General features: G+C 36.2%; 1 protein-coding gene across 1 annotated transcript in view; it reads right to left on the bottom strand.

Annotated features, from left to right (window-relative positions):
• Window positions 1-15260, bottom strand: part of si:ch211-186j3.6 (neural-cadherin) — a 488562-nt gene that overhangs the window by 283032 nt on the left and 190270 nt on the right. The window contains exon 6 of the mRNA XM_049470897.1: window positions 2732-2981. Coding sequence (XP_049326854.1) covers window positions 2732-2981 — 250 coding nt within the window. The remainder of the gene's footprint in view (window positions 1-2731; window positions 2982-15260) is intronic.

Here is a 15260-nt window from a genome sequence, read left to right as displayed (position 1 = left end):
CGGATTTCTGGTTTTGTGTTTTAGCAGAATCAGAGGCTCCGAGCCAGGCTGCTGTGTATTCAGGGGACTGGGGGAGCTGGCAGCCTCATCAAATTCATGGATGCAACAGTTGTAGAGCATCACTGGCAGCGAATGTTGTCAGTTATGAAAGAATTAGAAAGAATTACAAGATAGAGATACTAGGGTAAAAAAATAAAAAAAAAAACTTCTGTATAAGTTGACCTATTAAAGTAAACCTTTTACTCTGAGGGTGTTTTCACACCTGTAGTTGATTTATATTGGGTCTCCACAATATTGGAAAAAGTTACATTGCAAATGTTCTATTTTCGATGATATATAATCACAATATTAAATAATGCAGGGCATCACCATGATGTCACCAGCCACGGCCCCACTCATGCGCTGGAAAACCCGAGGAAAACAGCAAAACAACAGTAATCAGCCCTTTAAAAAGGCATTTAAATGTCTTTTTTAAAAGGTAATTAAGAGTTATAATATGTTTTTTCTGGGATTAAAAGTGTGAATTCAGCTATAACTGGAAATATCTGTGCTGGACTGAGATGCACAGCTTTCCACATGTGCCCAACCATGTGGATGGAGGTCATGTGGCTCCCCCTCCCCCTCCCCCTCGCGCTTCTCAGGCAGCAGCAGCCTGTCACTCACACAGACACAGAGACAGCACTGTGTGTCTACTTCTTTTGTCAAGAATCAAACCATTGTAACATGACGTCTTTAAGCGTGCGCGCATCGCGATGACGATGCTCAAACGATATATCATGCAGCCCTAGTTTCTATGGTCCGGATCAGTTGATGAGTTTGTTTATTTGGAGCGTTTCTCCCTCTGTTTGGTTTGGTTTCACACAGGCACAAACCTAAATGCACCAAAATACACACCAATGAACCACGCGAGCACACAGTCTCCTCTGACTGATCAGAGCTTTCTGGCATTGGAAAAAGACTAAATATAAATAAAGCAAGAAGTTTTTGCGTTTCAAGCTGCTTTAACAATGCAGCCACAAGTAGTGAACACAGCACATACCACATATAGTGTGTAAACAGCATGGAGCAGCAACAGAGATAGCGTTTGTTCATAGCTGTGCTAATTAGCATTATCTGGCTAATATATCATATTAAAACTGCACATTATCAGCAGTTTAGTTCAAATAAAAGGAGTATATTTGATATCTGGGTCTTAACTATCTCCGCGCCCCAAAACATTGTTTTTCTAAAAATCATGTCTATAATGTTATATAAAAATGTTAATGTTGATAATATAATTTGGGATGCACTAGGCTGTCCCCCAGCGTTTCAGCTGCATATATGCTGATTATAAATGAATGCATTTTAGTAGCTACAATGTAAATATATTAAAGAAGCTTTTTTTTTTAAATGTAAGAAGTAGAAAGTTCAGTTAATTGTGAGAAAATGTAAAATATTTACTCTAGTAAAGTATAGATAACCAATATTTCTACTTAACTAGGTACAAAAAGTATTTGTACTTTCCTTTGGTGTGGGGAAGGGCACTATATAAGTTGTATGTACAGAACTGATGATAAACTGTATAATAATACTTATTTTACTACTGTTGATATGTATGGCGGCCATATTGGATTTTGCAACACAGGGTTTGTGAGGCTCTCCCAACCTGTCCAAGTAAAAAATCTGACTTATGGGGGTGTTCCAGTTGGAATTTCCTACTAGGGACTGGGAAAGTAAAGGTAAAGATGTATTAGCATGTGACTCATTGCATTTATAGCATATACTGCATCTCCGAGTTCAATCAGCCTGCCAATTTACAGCAACTCCCTGTAAACACAGCTGCCCAAGTCTCTCTGAAGCCAATTCTGTTCTACCTTTCACCCTGTGGAGTCAATTACATCTATTACTATTACTATTATTACTCCTCTAATTGAATAATTACATATGGCGCTGGTTAAATATATAAAAAAGGCTACATATGATTAGTATAGAGAGCTTAAGCATAGCATTATTACATCAGTTTCACTGGGAAAAAATGATGAGTTTCTTTGATTTTACCAAATTGAAATCCTCTGGAATATAATCAAGAGGAAGATGGATGATCACAAGCCATCAAACCACCAAACTGAACTGCTTGAATTTTTACACCAGGAGTAAAGCAGCATAAAGTTATCCAAAAGCAGTGTGTAAGACTGGTGGAGGAGAACATGATGCCAAGATGCATAAAAACTGTGATTAAAACCAGACTTATTCCAAACCAACCAAATATTGATTTCTGAACTTTTTCTGAAAACTTTAAGAATATGAACTTTTTTTCACATTATTTGAGGTCTGAAAGTTCTGCATCTTTTTGTTATTTCAGCTTTTTCTCATTTTCTGTAAATAAATGCTCTAAATTAGAATATTTTTATTTGGAATTTGGGAGAAATGTTGTCTGTAGTTTATAGAATAAAACAACAATGTTCATTTTACTCAAACATAAACCTATAAATAACAAAATCAGAGAAACTGATTCTAAAAACTGAAGGGATCTCATAATTGTAGACTGTATTGGTGTATCTGTTTCTCTGTATACTTTTATATTCTTCTTCTCCTTTCACCCTGTTCTTGGTCTATTCTCAGTCCTACAGTAACACAGAGATGTTTAAAAACCCCAGCAGCACTACTGCAGCTCATGCTTCGTGGAAAAAATATATATGAAATGAACTAATCTGACAGCAGATTGCAAAAGATTATGGAGGATTGGACTCACACAGGCTGGGAGAACTCCGGCGGCTCGTCGTTAACGTTGGCCATCCGCAGGCGTACCGTGGCGGTGCCGGTGCGGGGAACCTCACCCTTATCCACCGCCATCACCACGAATTCATACAGGTGATTGGGTCGCTCGTAGTCCAGCGGGCCGGCGGGGAAGATGGTGCCGTGAGGGGAGATGATGAAGTCGGAGCTCAGGGTGTAGTAGGTGATATCAGCATTCTGCTCCGAATCACAGTCGCTGGCCGAAACTACGGAAAAAGAGAAAGACAGAAAGAATTAACTTCACTGCAAGTGTGTCAAATTTAATAAACTATAACTTTTTAGTAATCAATATTTTTTGTCATATCGAGATACATTATCTAATCATTAAGACAGTAAACCATTTTATCTGTGCAGGAGCCTCTGCCTGGATAAAAAAAAAAAAAAAGATTTGAAAAACAATGAAAAGAGTTGAGAAGTTTTGAGAATCAATGGAAAGAAGACTGAAGATTTGAGAATAATAGAAAGAAGAAGAGTGGAGAAGCTTTGAGAGGAGATTGAATAAGAAGAAACAATAAAAAGAAAAGAGTTGTAAAGAAAGAAGTGATTCCAGAAGAGAGTAAACAAGTAAATTAAAAAAAGAAAAGTAAAAAACAAAAGATTTTAGACGTGATAGAAAGAGACTCAGAACAGAAATTTTCACAAGATTCAAGTAAAAAAAAATCAAAAAGAGCTGAAAACAAAAGACAAAAGATGAGAATAGGACATGAGTAAAAATAAAAGCTGAAAAAAGAAGAGCAGAAAGATTTAAGAAGAGGTTACCCTGAGAAAAGTCAAGAGGATTTGAGAAAGAGAGAGTCGAGAAGAACTTAAAGGAGAAGAGTCAAGAAGAGCTAAAAGGAGAAGGATCAGGAAGAGGTCAAAAAAGAAGGGTCGAGAAATGCTAAAAGGAGAAGAGTCGAGAAGAGCTGAAAAGGGGAAGAGTCGAGAAGAGCTGAAAGGAGAAGAGTCGAGAAGAGCTGAAAGGAGAAGAGTCGAGAAGAGCTAAAAGGGGAAGAGTTGAAAGGAAAAGAATTGAGAAGAGCTGAAAAAAGAAGAAGAGTCGAGAAGAGCTGAAAGGAGAAGAGTTGAAAGGAAAAGAATTGAGAAGAGCTGAAAAAAGAAGAAGAGTCGAGAAGAGCTGAAAGGAGAAGAGTCGAGAAGAGCTGAAACGGGAAGAGTTGAAAGGAAAAGAATTGAGAAGAGCTGAAAAAAGAAGAAGAGTCGAGAAGAGCTGAAAGGAGAACAGTTGAAAGGAAAAGAAGAGCTGAAAAAAGAAGAAGAGTCGAGAAGAGCTGAAAGGAGAACAGTTGAAAGGAAAAGAAGAGCTGAAAAAAGGAGAAGAGACGAGAAGAGCTGAAAGGAGAAGAGTTGAGAAGTTTTGGGGAGATGGAAAGAGAAGAGCTAAAAGATTAAAAGAAGAAGCCATAAAAAATAGAAGCAAGAAGATTCCAGAAGAGATTAAAAAATTAGAGATACAGAGAAGAGTTGAGAAGATTATAGAAAAAGATTGAGAGGAATCAAGAATTTCAAGATTTAAAAAAAAGAGCTAAAAAGGATAAGAATCCAGAAAAGCTGAAAGGTGAGGAGTTGAGAAGTTTTGGGGTGATGGAAAGAGAGAAGAGCTAAAAGATTAAAAGAAGTAGTCATAAAAACAACAGACACAAAAATATTCCAGAAGAGATTAAAAGAGCGGAGATGAAAAGAGAAGAGTTGAGAAGATTAAAGATAAGATGAAAAGAGAGGAGTCAAGAACTTTAAAAGTTTCAGAAGATTATAGAAGAGATAAAACCAAAAGCATTTAGAAGATTCAACAGTTAAAAGAGCTGGAAAGAGAAAAGTCATGAGGTAAAGAGCAAAAGAGGACAAATGAGGTGAGGGGAGGTGAGGTGGGCGGATGGATGGGTGGATGGATGGAAGTGAGCAGGTGAGGAAATCTCAGGTTTGGGGATTTCTGAGGAACATATTAGCTAACAGGATCAATGTATATTTCAGCTCGCTGGTGGAAATAGATGGGCTGTGTGCGTCTGTCACCTGTTTAACCGAGATTCGCTTATTTTAAACTGAATCTGACGTGCAATCAAAAGGTCTGGAGCAGTGAGCTTCATCGCATCTGACAAGTATGGAGGAGCGCAAATAAGCCACGGGCCTTTTTTACATAGCACCCAGCAGCAGAAGCTGCACACACAGCACTCGCTTACTGAATCAACACTTAAAAAAAAGAAAGCAGGGGAGAAAAAACAGGAGTTAAACGCTTCAGGATCGGGCGGCTAGTTTTCCTGATTCTGCACTAAATGAAAGAGCTATTTCTGCTGAATTTCATTTGATAGATTATGTGCTTCAGACACGCTGCTTTATTTACAACTGCGTGGCATAAAAGGTTAGACGGAGTTAACGCCCGTCATTAAACAGAGCCGCTCAGCACAAACATCCTCAAATATATACACAAATATATACACACATATATACACACAAAAAATACACAAACACCCTCATATATACACACAAACACCCACTTATTAACTTAAAAATACACAAACACCCTCATATATACACACAAACACCCACTTATTAACTCAAAAATACACACACCCTCATATATACACACAAACACCCACTTATTAACTTAAAAATACACAAACACCCTCATATATACACACAAACACCCACTTATTAACTCAAAAATACACAAACACCCTCATATATACACACAAACACCCACTTATTAACTCAAAAACACACACACCCTCATGTATACACACACAAACACATATACCCACTCACAAACACACACACCCTCAAATACACAAACACACAAATATACACACACTAATATATACACACTAATATACAAACACGCACCAATACACACATATTTATATATATCCACAAAAATATTCATAAAAAAAACCCACATACATGTACCCAAATAAACACAAACATCCAAACACATTTTTATTAATAGTATTAATACTATCTGCCCTGAAGAACTATGATGGAGACGGAGACACTGTTTAAGGTGGAAATAAGACTAAAATATCAAAGGAAATGTAGTGTGATTATGCATATGAGAGCATAGTGGCATAATTTAAGGTGGAGCAAGTATTATTTATTGTATTGATTAAGTTGAGCCCTGATGTGTTTACCTTAAATGCGGCCGCTGTAGGCACAAATTAAACAGTTTAATACAAATTGCTACCACTGTACTCACACAAACACACTTATTCCACCTTAAATGCTGCAGCTATAGTCACACAATGACAAACGCTAGTTTCATATTAATTGCTGCCGTTATACTCACACAACCACACCAATTCCACCTTGAATTCTGATGCTATAGTCACACAACAAAAAACACTAGTTCCACCTTAAACACTGCCTCTGTTTTTACACAACCACACTAGTTCCACCTTAAATTGCACAATAATACTAATTTCACTGAAACTAGAGTTTGTTAACTTGTAAATATACAAGGTATAACATAGCATTTAAGGTATAACAAGTGTGGTTGATTAAAATTGAAGCAGCATTTAAGGTGGAACTAGTGTTTGTTATCCTGTAACTATAGCAGCAGCATTTAAGGTTAAACTGTAATTGTGTGAACATAGTGGCAGCATTTAAGGTGGAACTAGTGTTTGTTATCGTGTAACTATCGCAGAAGCATTTAAGGTTAAACTAGTGTAATTGTGTTAACTTAGTGGCAGCATTTAAGGTGGAACTAATGTTTGTTATTGTGTGAATATAGCGGCAGCATTTAAGGTTGAACCAACGTTTATTATAGCATGAAATATAGCAGCAGTATTTAAGGTGAAACTAGGGTTGTTATTGTGTAAATATAGCCTGCAGCATTTAAGGTGGAACTAGTGTTTGTTATTGTGTAAATATAGTCTGCAGCATGTAAGGAGGAACTAGTGTTTGTTACTGTGTGAAATATAGCGGACACATTTAAGGTGGAATTAGTGATTGTTATAGTGTAATTATAGCGGCAACATTTAAGGTGAAACTAGTGTGGTTAAGTGAAAATAGCGGTAGCATTTAAGGTGGGACTAGTGTTTGTTATTGTGTAAGTTAAATATAGCCTGCAGCATTTAAGGAGGAACTAGCGATTGTTATAGTGTAAATATAGCGGCAGCATTTAAGGTAGAACTAGCGATTGTTATAGTGTAAACATAGCGGCAGCATTTAAGGTGGAAATAGTTTTTGTTATAGTGTAAATATAGCGGCAGCATTTAAGGTGGAACTAGCGATTGTTATAGTGTAAATATAGCGGCAGCATTTAAGGTGGAAATAGTTTTTGTTATAGTGTAACTATAGCGGCAGCATTTAAGGTGGAACTAGCGATTGTTATAGTGTAAATATATCGGCAGCATTTAAGGTGGAACTAGTGTTTGCTATCGTGTAAAACATAGCGGCAGTATTTAAGTAAGAAACTAGTGTTTGTTATCATGTGAAATATAGCCGTAGCATTTAAGGTGGAACTATTGTTTGTTATAAGATAAAAAGGACAGAGCACAACTTTTCTAGGTTTTACCAGTATATATTTGTTTATGTCTACATACAGAGACAAATATGCTTTAAGTAAACAACATTACACAACATTACTCCAAATAATTACAATATAAACAAACAAACTTACTTTAATTTTGTCACAAACAGCAACAGCGTTAAACAGCAACTCCATACAGTCCTTACAGCAGCAGCTCAACACTGCAGCAATTAGCTACTCAAGCGTCCCCACCGCTGCTTAATTACTGCAGTGCTGTGATTGGCTGAGAACTCTCACTAATTACTGTCTATTAACAGGGAACGCCCTTCTCTTAAAGGGCCGTGCACCAATTTATCTTGTACAATCAAGCAGATGTAGAATTTAAGGTGGAATAACTATAAGAGTAAGAAAAGAAGTTATAGCGCTTGAAATTAAATTTCTTGACTATTTAAGGTGGAACTTAAGAGTCTACAAGGGCTGTAGCTCCTGTAGGTGGAATAGAATAAAAGAAAGCCAGCTTGCAGTTTTGTGGTACCTTAAATATTTTTTAATGTTGTGTTTGTGTGATTATATGAGAATATACTGGAAGCATTTAAGGTAAACTACTATTATTGTGTCAATATAGTGACAGATTATACAGTAAAACTAGTGTGATTGTGTTAATATAGCAGCTTCATTTAAGGTGGAACTAGCATTATTTTGTAAATATAGAGGGATCATTTAAATGTAGCTTTCAAGGTAAAATTATTATTATTATTGTGTGAATATAGAGGGAGCATTTAAGGTGGACTAGTGAACTAGTGGGGTTGCATAAATATAAGGGCAGCTTTTACGACATTAGCATAATGTGTTTGATATAGCGACATAATTTAAGGTGGAACTCATATTATAGTATTATTATAGTGGCAGTATTTAAGGCAGAACTAGTATTATTCTGTGAATATAGCAGGAACATTTTATATTATTAGCATAATGTATTAAATATAGAGGCAACATTTAAGGGGGAACTCATTACTGTATGAATATAGTGACATAATTTAAGGTGGAATTGCTGTGAGTATGGGACTGTAGCTGCAGAAGAAAGATGAAACTAGTATTATTGTGTGAATACAGTGGTAAAATTTAAGGTGGAACTCATTATATGAATAAAGTGGCAGCATTTAAGGTAGAAATCATTATTGTGTGAATACTGTGGCAGAATCTAAGGTGGAACTAGTGTGATTATGATAATATAGCTTCAGAATTTAAGGTGAAACTAGAATTATTGTTTGAATACATTGGCATAATTTAAGGTGGAACTAGCATGGTTGCATATAGCAGCAGCATTTAAGGTGGTACTAGTGTAGTTGTGTGACCACAGTGGCAGCATTTAGGGAGAAACGAAGGTAGAAAACAGTGTATTGGTGTATTTTAAGAACTTTAAACAAGTTCTAGACAGTACAAAACTATCAGTATATGTTGATTTTTCACTTTTCTCCTTCACAGCTCTGTCTGTAGTTACCAGCTTAATGCAAAATCACTGTTATTGAAATACTGATATAAAATTATTGTCCAGCCCTCAGCAATATATTATTTCCTGATGTGCTTTTGGTGTATTATGAGCCAGTTTGCTCGACACCTGACAAATCAGAGCCTTCCCATCCATCACCCGCCTCTTCAGTGATCTGCATCAGCCCACAAAGCATAACACGATCAAATCGTCTCTTTTATTGATCACCTCGTCTAACTGGCAGGATTAAGGGGGCAGGGCTGCTGTTTGGCACTCTAAATGCCATTGTGTGCTCCCTAATGCATCCGACGCTCTGCCCGGCTTGTACTACACGCCTTAATCTACAATTCCGATGTCCGTGAGGGATTCTGCACTCGGGGCCTAATAAGATTACACTGCACCTGGGATTCCAAACTGCACCATTTTTCACCCACCAATCAATTTCCCCCCCAAACACGGACATCCGACGCCATTCTCAGATCATCGCTGTGTAGAGATTACTCTGTCGCTGGGAGCGTTTCCACTGAATCTAGGGTCTGTAGTATTACTGAAACACTGAAGACTAAAGAACAGTATTATTGTATGAATATAGTATCTGAATTTAAGGTGGAATCAGTATTATATAGCAGCAACATTTAAGTTGGAATTAGTATTATTGTGCGAACATAGTAGCAGAATTTAAGGTGGCATTAGTATTATATAGCAGCAGCATTTAAGGTGGAATTAGTATTATTGTGTGAATATAGTGGCAGCATTTATAATGGAAATAGAATAATTGTGTTAATGTAGTGGCAGCATTTAAGGTGGAAATAATATTATATAGCAGCAGCATTTAAGGTGGAATTAGTATTATAGTGTAAATGTAGAGGCAGCATTTAAAATGGAACTAGAATAATTGTGTTAATGAAGTGGCAGCATTTAAGGTGGAAATAGTATTATATAGCAGCAGCATTAAAGGTGTAATTAGTATTATATAGCAGCAGCATTTAAGGTGGAATTAGTATTATAGTGTGAATATAGTGGCAGCATTTATAATGGAACTAGAATAATTGTGTTAATGTAGTGGCAGCATTTAAGGTGGAAATAGTATTATATAGCAGCAGCATTTAAGGTGGAATTAGTATTATTGTGTGAATATAGTGGCAGCATTTATAATGGAAATAGAATAATTGTGTTAATGTAGTGGCAGCATTTAAGGTGGAAATAATATTATATAGCAGCAGCATTTAAGGTGGAATTAGTATTACATAGCAGCAGCATTTAAGGTGGAATTAGTATTATAGTGTAAATGTAGTGGCAGCATTTAAAATGGAACTAGAATAATTGTGTTAATGAAGTGGCAGCATTTAAGGTGGAAATAATATTATATAGCAGCAGCATTTAAGGTGGAATTAGTATTATATAGCAGCAGCATTTAAGGTAGAATTAGTATTATAGTGTGAATATAGTGGCAGCATTTATAATGGAACTAGAATAATTGTGTTAATGTAGTGGCAGCATTTAAGGTGGAAATAGTATTATATAGTAGCAGCATTAAAGGTGGAATTAGTTTTATATAGCAGCAGCATTTAAGGTGAAATTAGTATTATTGCGTGAATATAGTAGCAGCTTTTAAGGTGGAAAGAGTATTATATAGCGGCAGCATTAAAGGCGGATTTAGTATTATTGTGTGAATATAGTGGCTGCATTTAACCCTCATGTTATGTTACCGGTCAAATTTATCCGTTTTAAAGTTTGAAGATCTAATTGTTACAAGAATTGTTTTTTTCAATATTAAACTTCTTCTTCTTGCCTTAACTAATCAACATGCAAATGGTTCTCACATATTTCACATAGCTCACATATTTGCAACCACCCCCTGCAAAAACTAAAACTATAAATAAAGTAGTGAAACATTAAAGAAGAGCAACACATCACATCAGCTAAAACACGCCTGTACCAACCAGTATCACAATGGAAGTGACAAGGGGAGAGCGCAGCACCTACTGTACCCACCCCAAAAGAAACAGCATGATCTACTGTACACTCTCTCTCAGACTTTGGCTGCTGATGGAGTATGCGCTGTGCATACACCAACACTTAAAACACATACTGCACCATTAAAATAGCAATTCACCAAGTAAAACACTGACTGGTTTATTTTACGTTACACCAAAAAACACACCCATTATTAAATAAGAGTGCTATATATAGATAAAGATTTTTTGCTGACTCTAATGTTGCTTATTGCCCAATGTTTTTTTTTGTTTTTTTTAAATGATAATGTTCCAATTCCAAAGTCTGACTATTCTTAATTGGTAAAACTGAATTGCTCTTTTAACATAGTGTAAATGCATATTCATGCCATCATACTTATCATCATATCAGTGGCACAAAATGATCTTAAAATTAAATAATATCGATTTCTGCATTTATTTTTAGAACAATACATCGCCCAAACAAAACAAAACAGTTATGTTGACAGGCCTAAAAGTCCAGCTAATAATACAAAACAGAAATTGCTCCCAAAACCTTGTGTAAAATAACCAATATCACTGGAGTAAAGATATCTACCTAGTCTATAAGCCTCCCACGTTCACAGAAGATGATATCACACGTGTGCGGTATGAATACGGCACTTGAATCCTGTGACACAAAGACGATTTTTAATATCCTGCTGTTGCAACTGTATTCAGTCCACACTAGTCCTCTCTCTGAGGGAGGAAATCAATTTCTCTACACCACTACTCCTTACTCGATTTCTAAAACCCGGCTGTGTCACATTTATTAATTACAGCCAACCTAAGAGCAGTGACAGTTTCCTTCCTCTGCTCCCTTATAAATGATTCTCAAATAGTTCTTTATTAAACACTATTTATTTAAGCCTTTTTCATGCTGAATTTTTTATATAAAGATGGTTAAGATTAGGTTAAGCTGACTGACCATTAGGTTTGGGACTCACAGGGCATTTCACAATACCATATCACGATACATTGCCCAATAATAATATTATATGTTATAATATCACACTATTGTGATTGTTTTGAGGGAGTTTAGAGCTTCTATGTTTAAATAAACATATATAAATACAGTATATTTAACGTCAAATATTCACAACGTATCACAAACAAAAAATAAACAATATATATATAAAAAAAATTATATTATGTCCCACCCCAATTTATCATATTATATGATCAACAATTTTACCTATGGTAGCCTAGGGGAATGACTACACACTAAAGGTGAGTATCAAAAATGAGTTTGTAACCTTAAGCTGTTTAAAAGGGTTAAGTTGGCTGACCATCAGGGCATCTCACAATATGATATTATCATGATACATTGCCCACTATAAAGATGATATCAAAATACTGTATGCAATACGATATATCACAAGACAAATGTCTACGATACTTCACGCTTTCTGTGTTACTGAAGAGAATAAAATACTTCTAAATAAGCAAAAACAGGAATTATGGACTCAGTGGTGTCATTATAGTGTCAGTTTTAAAGAATTTAACAAACAATATTGTTCACCCCAGGTTTAGCCTATGCATTCGATTAGCATCACCACCTGGACTAAAGAGTCCATAACTGTAAACTGCAACTGTAACTGTAAAGTAAATTTTCTGAGGGGGCAAGTCTATTCATATATTTGTCATCTTGTATCAATAATATATCGCAAAAGAAAACAACATATATCACAAAATCAATATTATCAATATCCCACCCCTCTTCATCGTAATATATAATTTACATGCTTACCTATGGTAGCCTGGGGGAATGACCACACACTGAAGGTAAGTGTCTGATATTATTGGAAAACTCCATTAAAAACCTCTGGAATATAATCAGGAGGAAGATGGGTGATCACAAGCCATTAAACAAAGTTGAACTGCTTGAAGTTTTGCACCAGGAGTGGAATATTGTCACCCAAAAGCAGTGTGTAAGACTGGTGGAGGAGAACACGATGTCAAGATGCATAAAAGCTGTGATTAAAAATCTATCACTTATACCACTAAATATTGATTTAATAAAATGTTATTATTTTGTTTCTTGAGCTGATTATTTTGACCATTATATATTTCAAATTTTCTGCATATAAATGCTCTAAATGACAATATTTTGTTTGGAATTTGGGAGAAATGTCTGTAGTTTATAGAATAAAACAAAAATGTTGATTTAACTCAAGCATATACCTTTAAATAATAAAAAAATCTGGGAAACTGATCATATTCTTAGTTAAATAAGGTCTTCTCTCAGTCATTCTGAGTGCAATTGCAGGTGTATGTAATCCTGCAGAGCTGAACTCCCTCAGGATGTTTATAATGTTCTCCAGATCCTGACACAATAATGTGCGCTTGTCAGACTGGCTGTGTTCACTCAGGTCCTCCTGTTTCCAGCACACTAATCCCACAGACAGGTCTCTAATCTCAGTGCTTACTCCTGAATAACACACTACCATAAAACAGCTCCGAAAATAAAAATAAATAAATAGATAAATAAATAAATAACAGCAGCTGAAATGCCACAAAATGTACAGAATACGCCTCTGGGGCTTCATGCTAACCTACATTTTGCTGTGTCCCATTGTGCACTGAAGTATGGAGACACAATTTAAACCATCTTGGGGGGTCCCTGTGGACAAGCTTAAGAACCACTGCCTTAAAGGAATCCCATCTGGTCCCTAATAAAGCATAAAGCACATGACCGTGGGTTGTTGATATGAGTGTGAATCACAGGGCCTCATGATACAATACAATTTTATACAACAGTTAGTTCCGAACCTCACAATCTGATTGGTTGAGAAGTGTTCTAGCCGTGATGATAATTGTGATAACATCACGGCCTTCTCACACTAAACTTGTATCACTCCGCCGAAGCGTTGCAGATTAACGGCGTATTTATACACACAGGACAGTTTTAAATCATCACCTCCAGCAGCACCATCAGCAGCAGCAGCAGCGTTAGCTTAGCACAGGCTAGCGCTCAACCACGGCACGCTTGCTAATGCCGTCTGATTGCCAGAACGGTAACTTAACCAGCCAGGCTAGGCTAAGCTAAGTTAATGCTGAGCTAAAGCAAGCTACGCTAACCTAACCACAGTCCAGCCGGCTAGCTAAAACCACTAAGACCACCCAGCAAAACAGAGCAGAAATGCGCTAAAATGCGCAGCGTTCACCTGAAGACGACTCCACGGAGCAGGAGAGGAGAGTATCAGCGTTATTTCACGCTCCTAACGTTACCATCTTCACTTATTCACAATTTTGCTTTCAGGCTAACTTTCGTGGGGTTAGTCTGTATGAACCATACACTGTTTTGTAGTTAAGTTTCAGTTCTGTTACAGTTGTTGTGGAACTACTTTATGGCGGAAGGCACCGTCCATATTAAATCATATTCATTCTGAATTCATTCATTCTTTAATTTATTTTCTTTATTCATTTTGTATAAAACAAACTGTTGTACAAAAGCAATAGAACACTCGAGGTCGTGTGTTATCAGGAATAACATCACGGCTGTGATGATCTACAGTACTCGCCTTCGGCTTGTGCCTACGACCGAATCACAGCCGTGATGTTATTCGTGATAACACACTTCCTCTCGTGTTCTATTGCTTAATTAGCGCAATACTTGATTAAAAACATTGATTGATTAATTTTCTGTGCCTCGAGGAATCATTTAATTCATTTTAAAACGCACAGCACGGAATTTAGCGCTGACTTTTAATGTGAAACAGCGCTCTTAGCGTTACGTCGCCCACGAACAGGAAGCAGGAAGTGGAGGAGGCGGAGGTTTTTGAAGCGGTGGGCAGATAAATTTAAATTTAACATTAATAAATCAATGAGATTAACAATAATGTACCTTAATAACATAATAACGACAGCGCTGTGAAGTGCAGATTATTAGGAATACTGTCTAATGTGTTTGGTTAGTTTATTACAACAGAGTTCAGTTCTACAGTAAGTTCTAGACTTAATACAGGCTTTATGTAATCAGTAAACTCAGCGCTGTGGAGTTTATAAATAAACACATGTTAAAGTTAGCTAAGCTAAAGTTACTGGCCATGACCTTACCGTATTATGTCATTTAGTCTTAGTTATGTCAATTAATTAAATCTGAGTAGTGTAAAATGTAAATAAACATAAAAAAAAACATTTTTAATACTTTTATTGTCACAATTTTTCCACAGGTCCTGATATATTTACGAAAACATCCCCATCCAAATTCACAACATACATCCATCCCAATGTGTGTTGTGAATTTAAAAATTAAACCAACTGGCCATTCATCATTAAGTGAAATTTCTAATTTTCTCTTGTGTATTTTTAATTGCAATTTAGGCAAGCAAATATGTTTTATCCGATTATTCGATTAATCGAATAGATTTTTTAGTAGAGTACTCGATTACTAAAATAATCTGTATCTGCAGCCCTACACGATACATTACCTACGATAATGATGATATCATGATTCTGTGATTCTGCGATACTCAATATATTGCAAGACAATTTTCTACAGTACTTCACAGCATCTGTGCTACTAAAGAGGATAAAA

This window comes from Astyanax mexicanus, chromosome 23, assembly GCF_023375975.1.
Source record: "Astyanax mexicanus isolate ESR-SI-001 chromosome 23, AstMex3_surface, whole genome shotgun sequence".
NCBI lineage: Eukaryota > Metazoa > Chordata > Actinopteri > Characiformes > Acestrorhamphidae > Astyanax > Astyanax mexicanus.
Note: the sequence above shows the minus strand (reverse complement) of the source record. Positions and strands in the feature narration are given on the sequence as shown.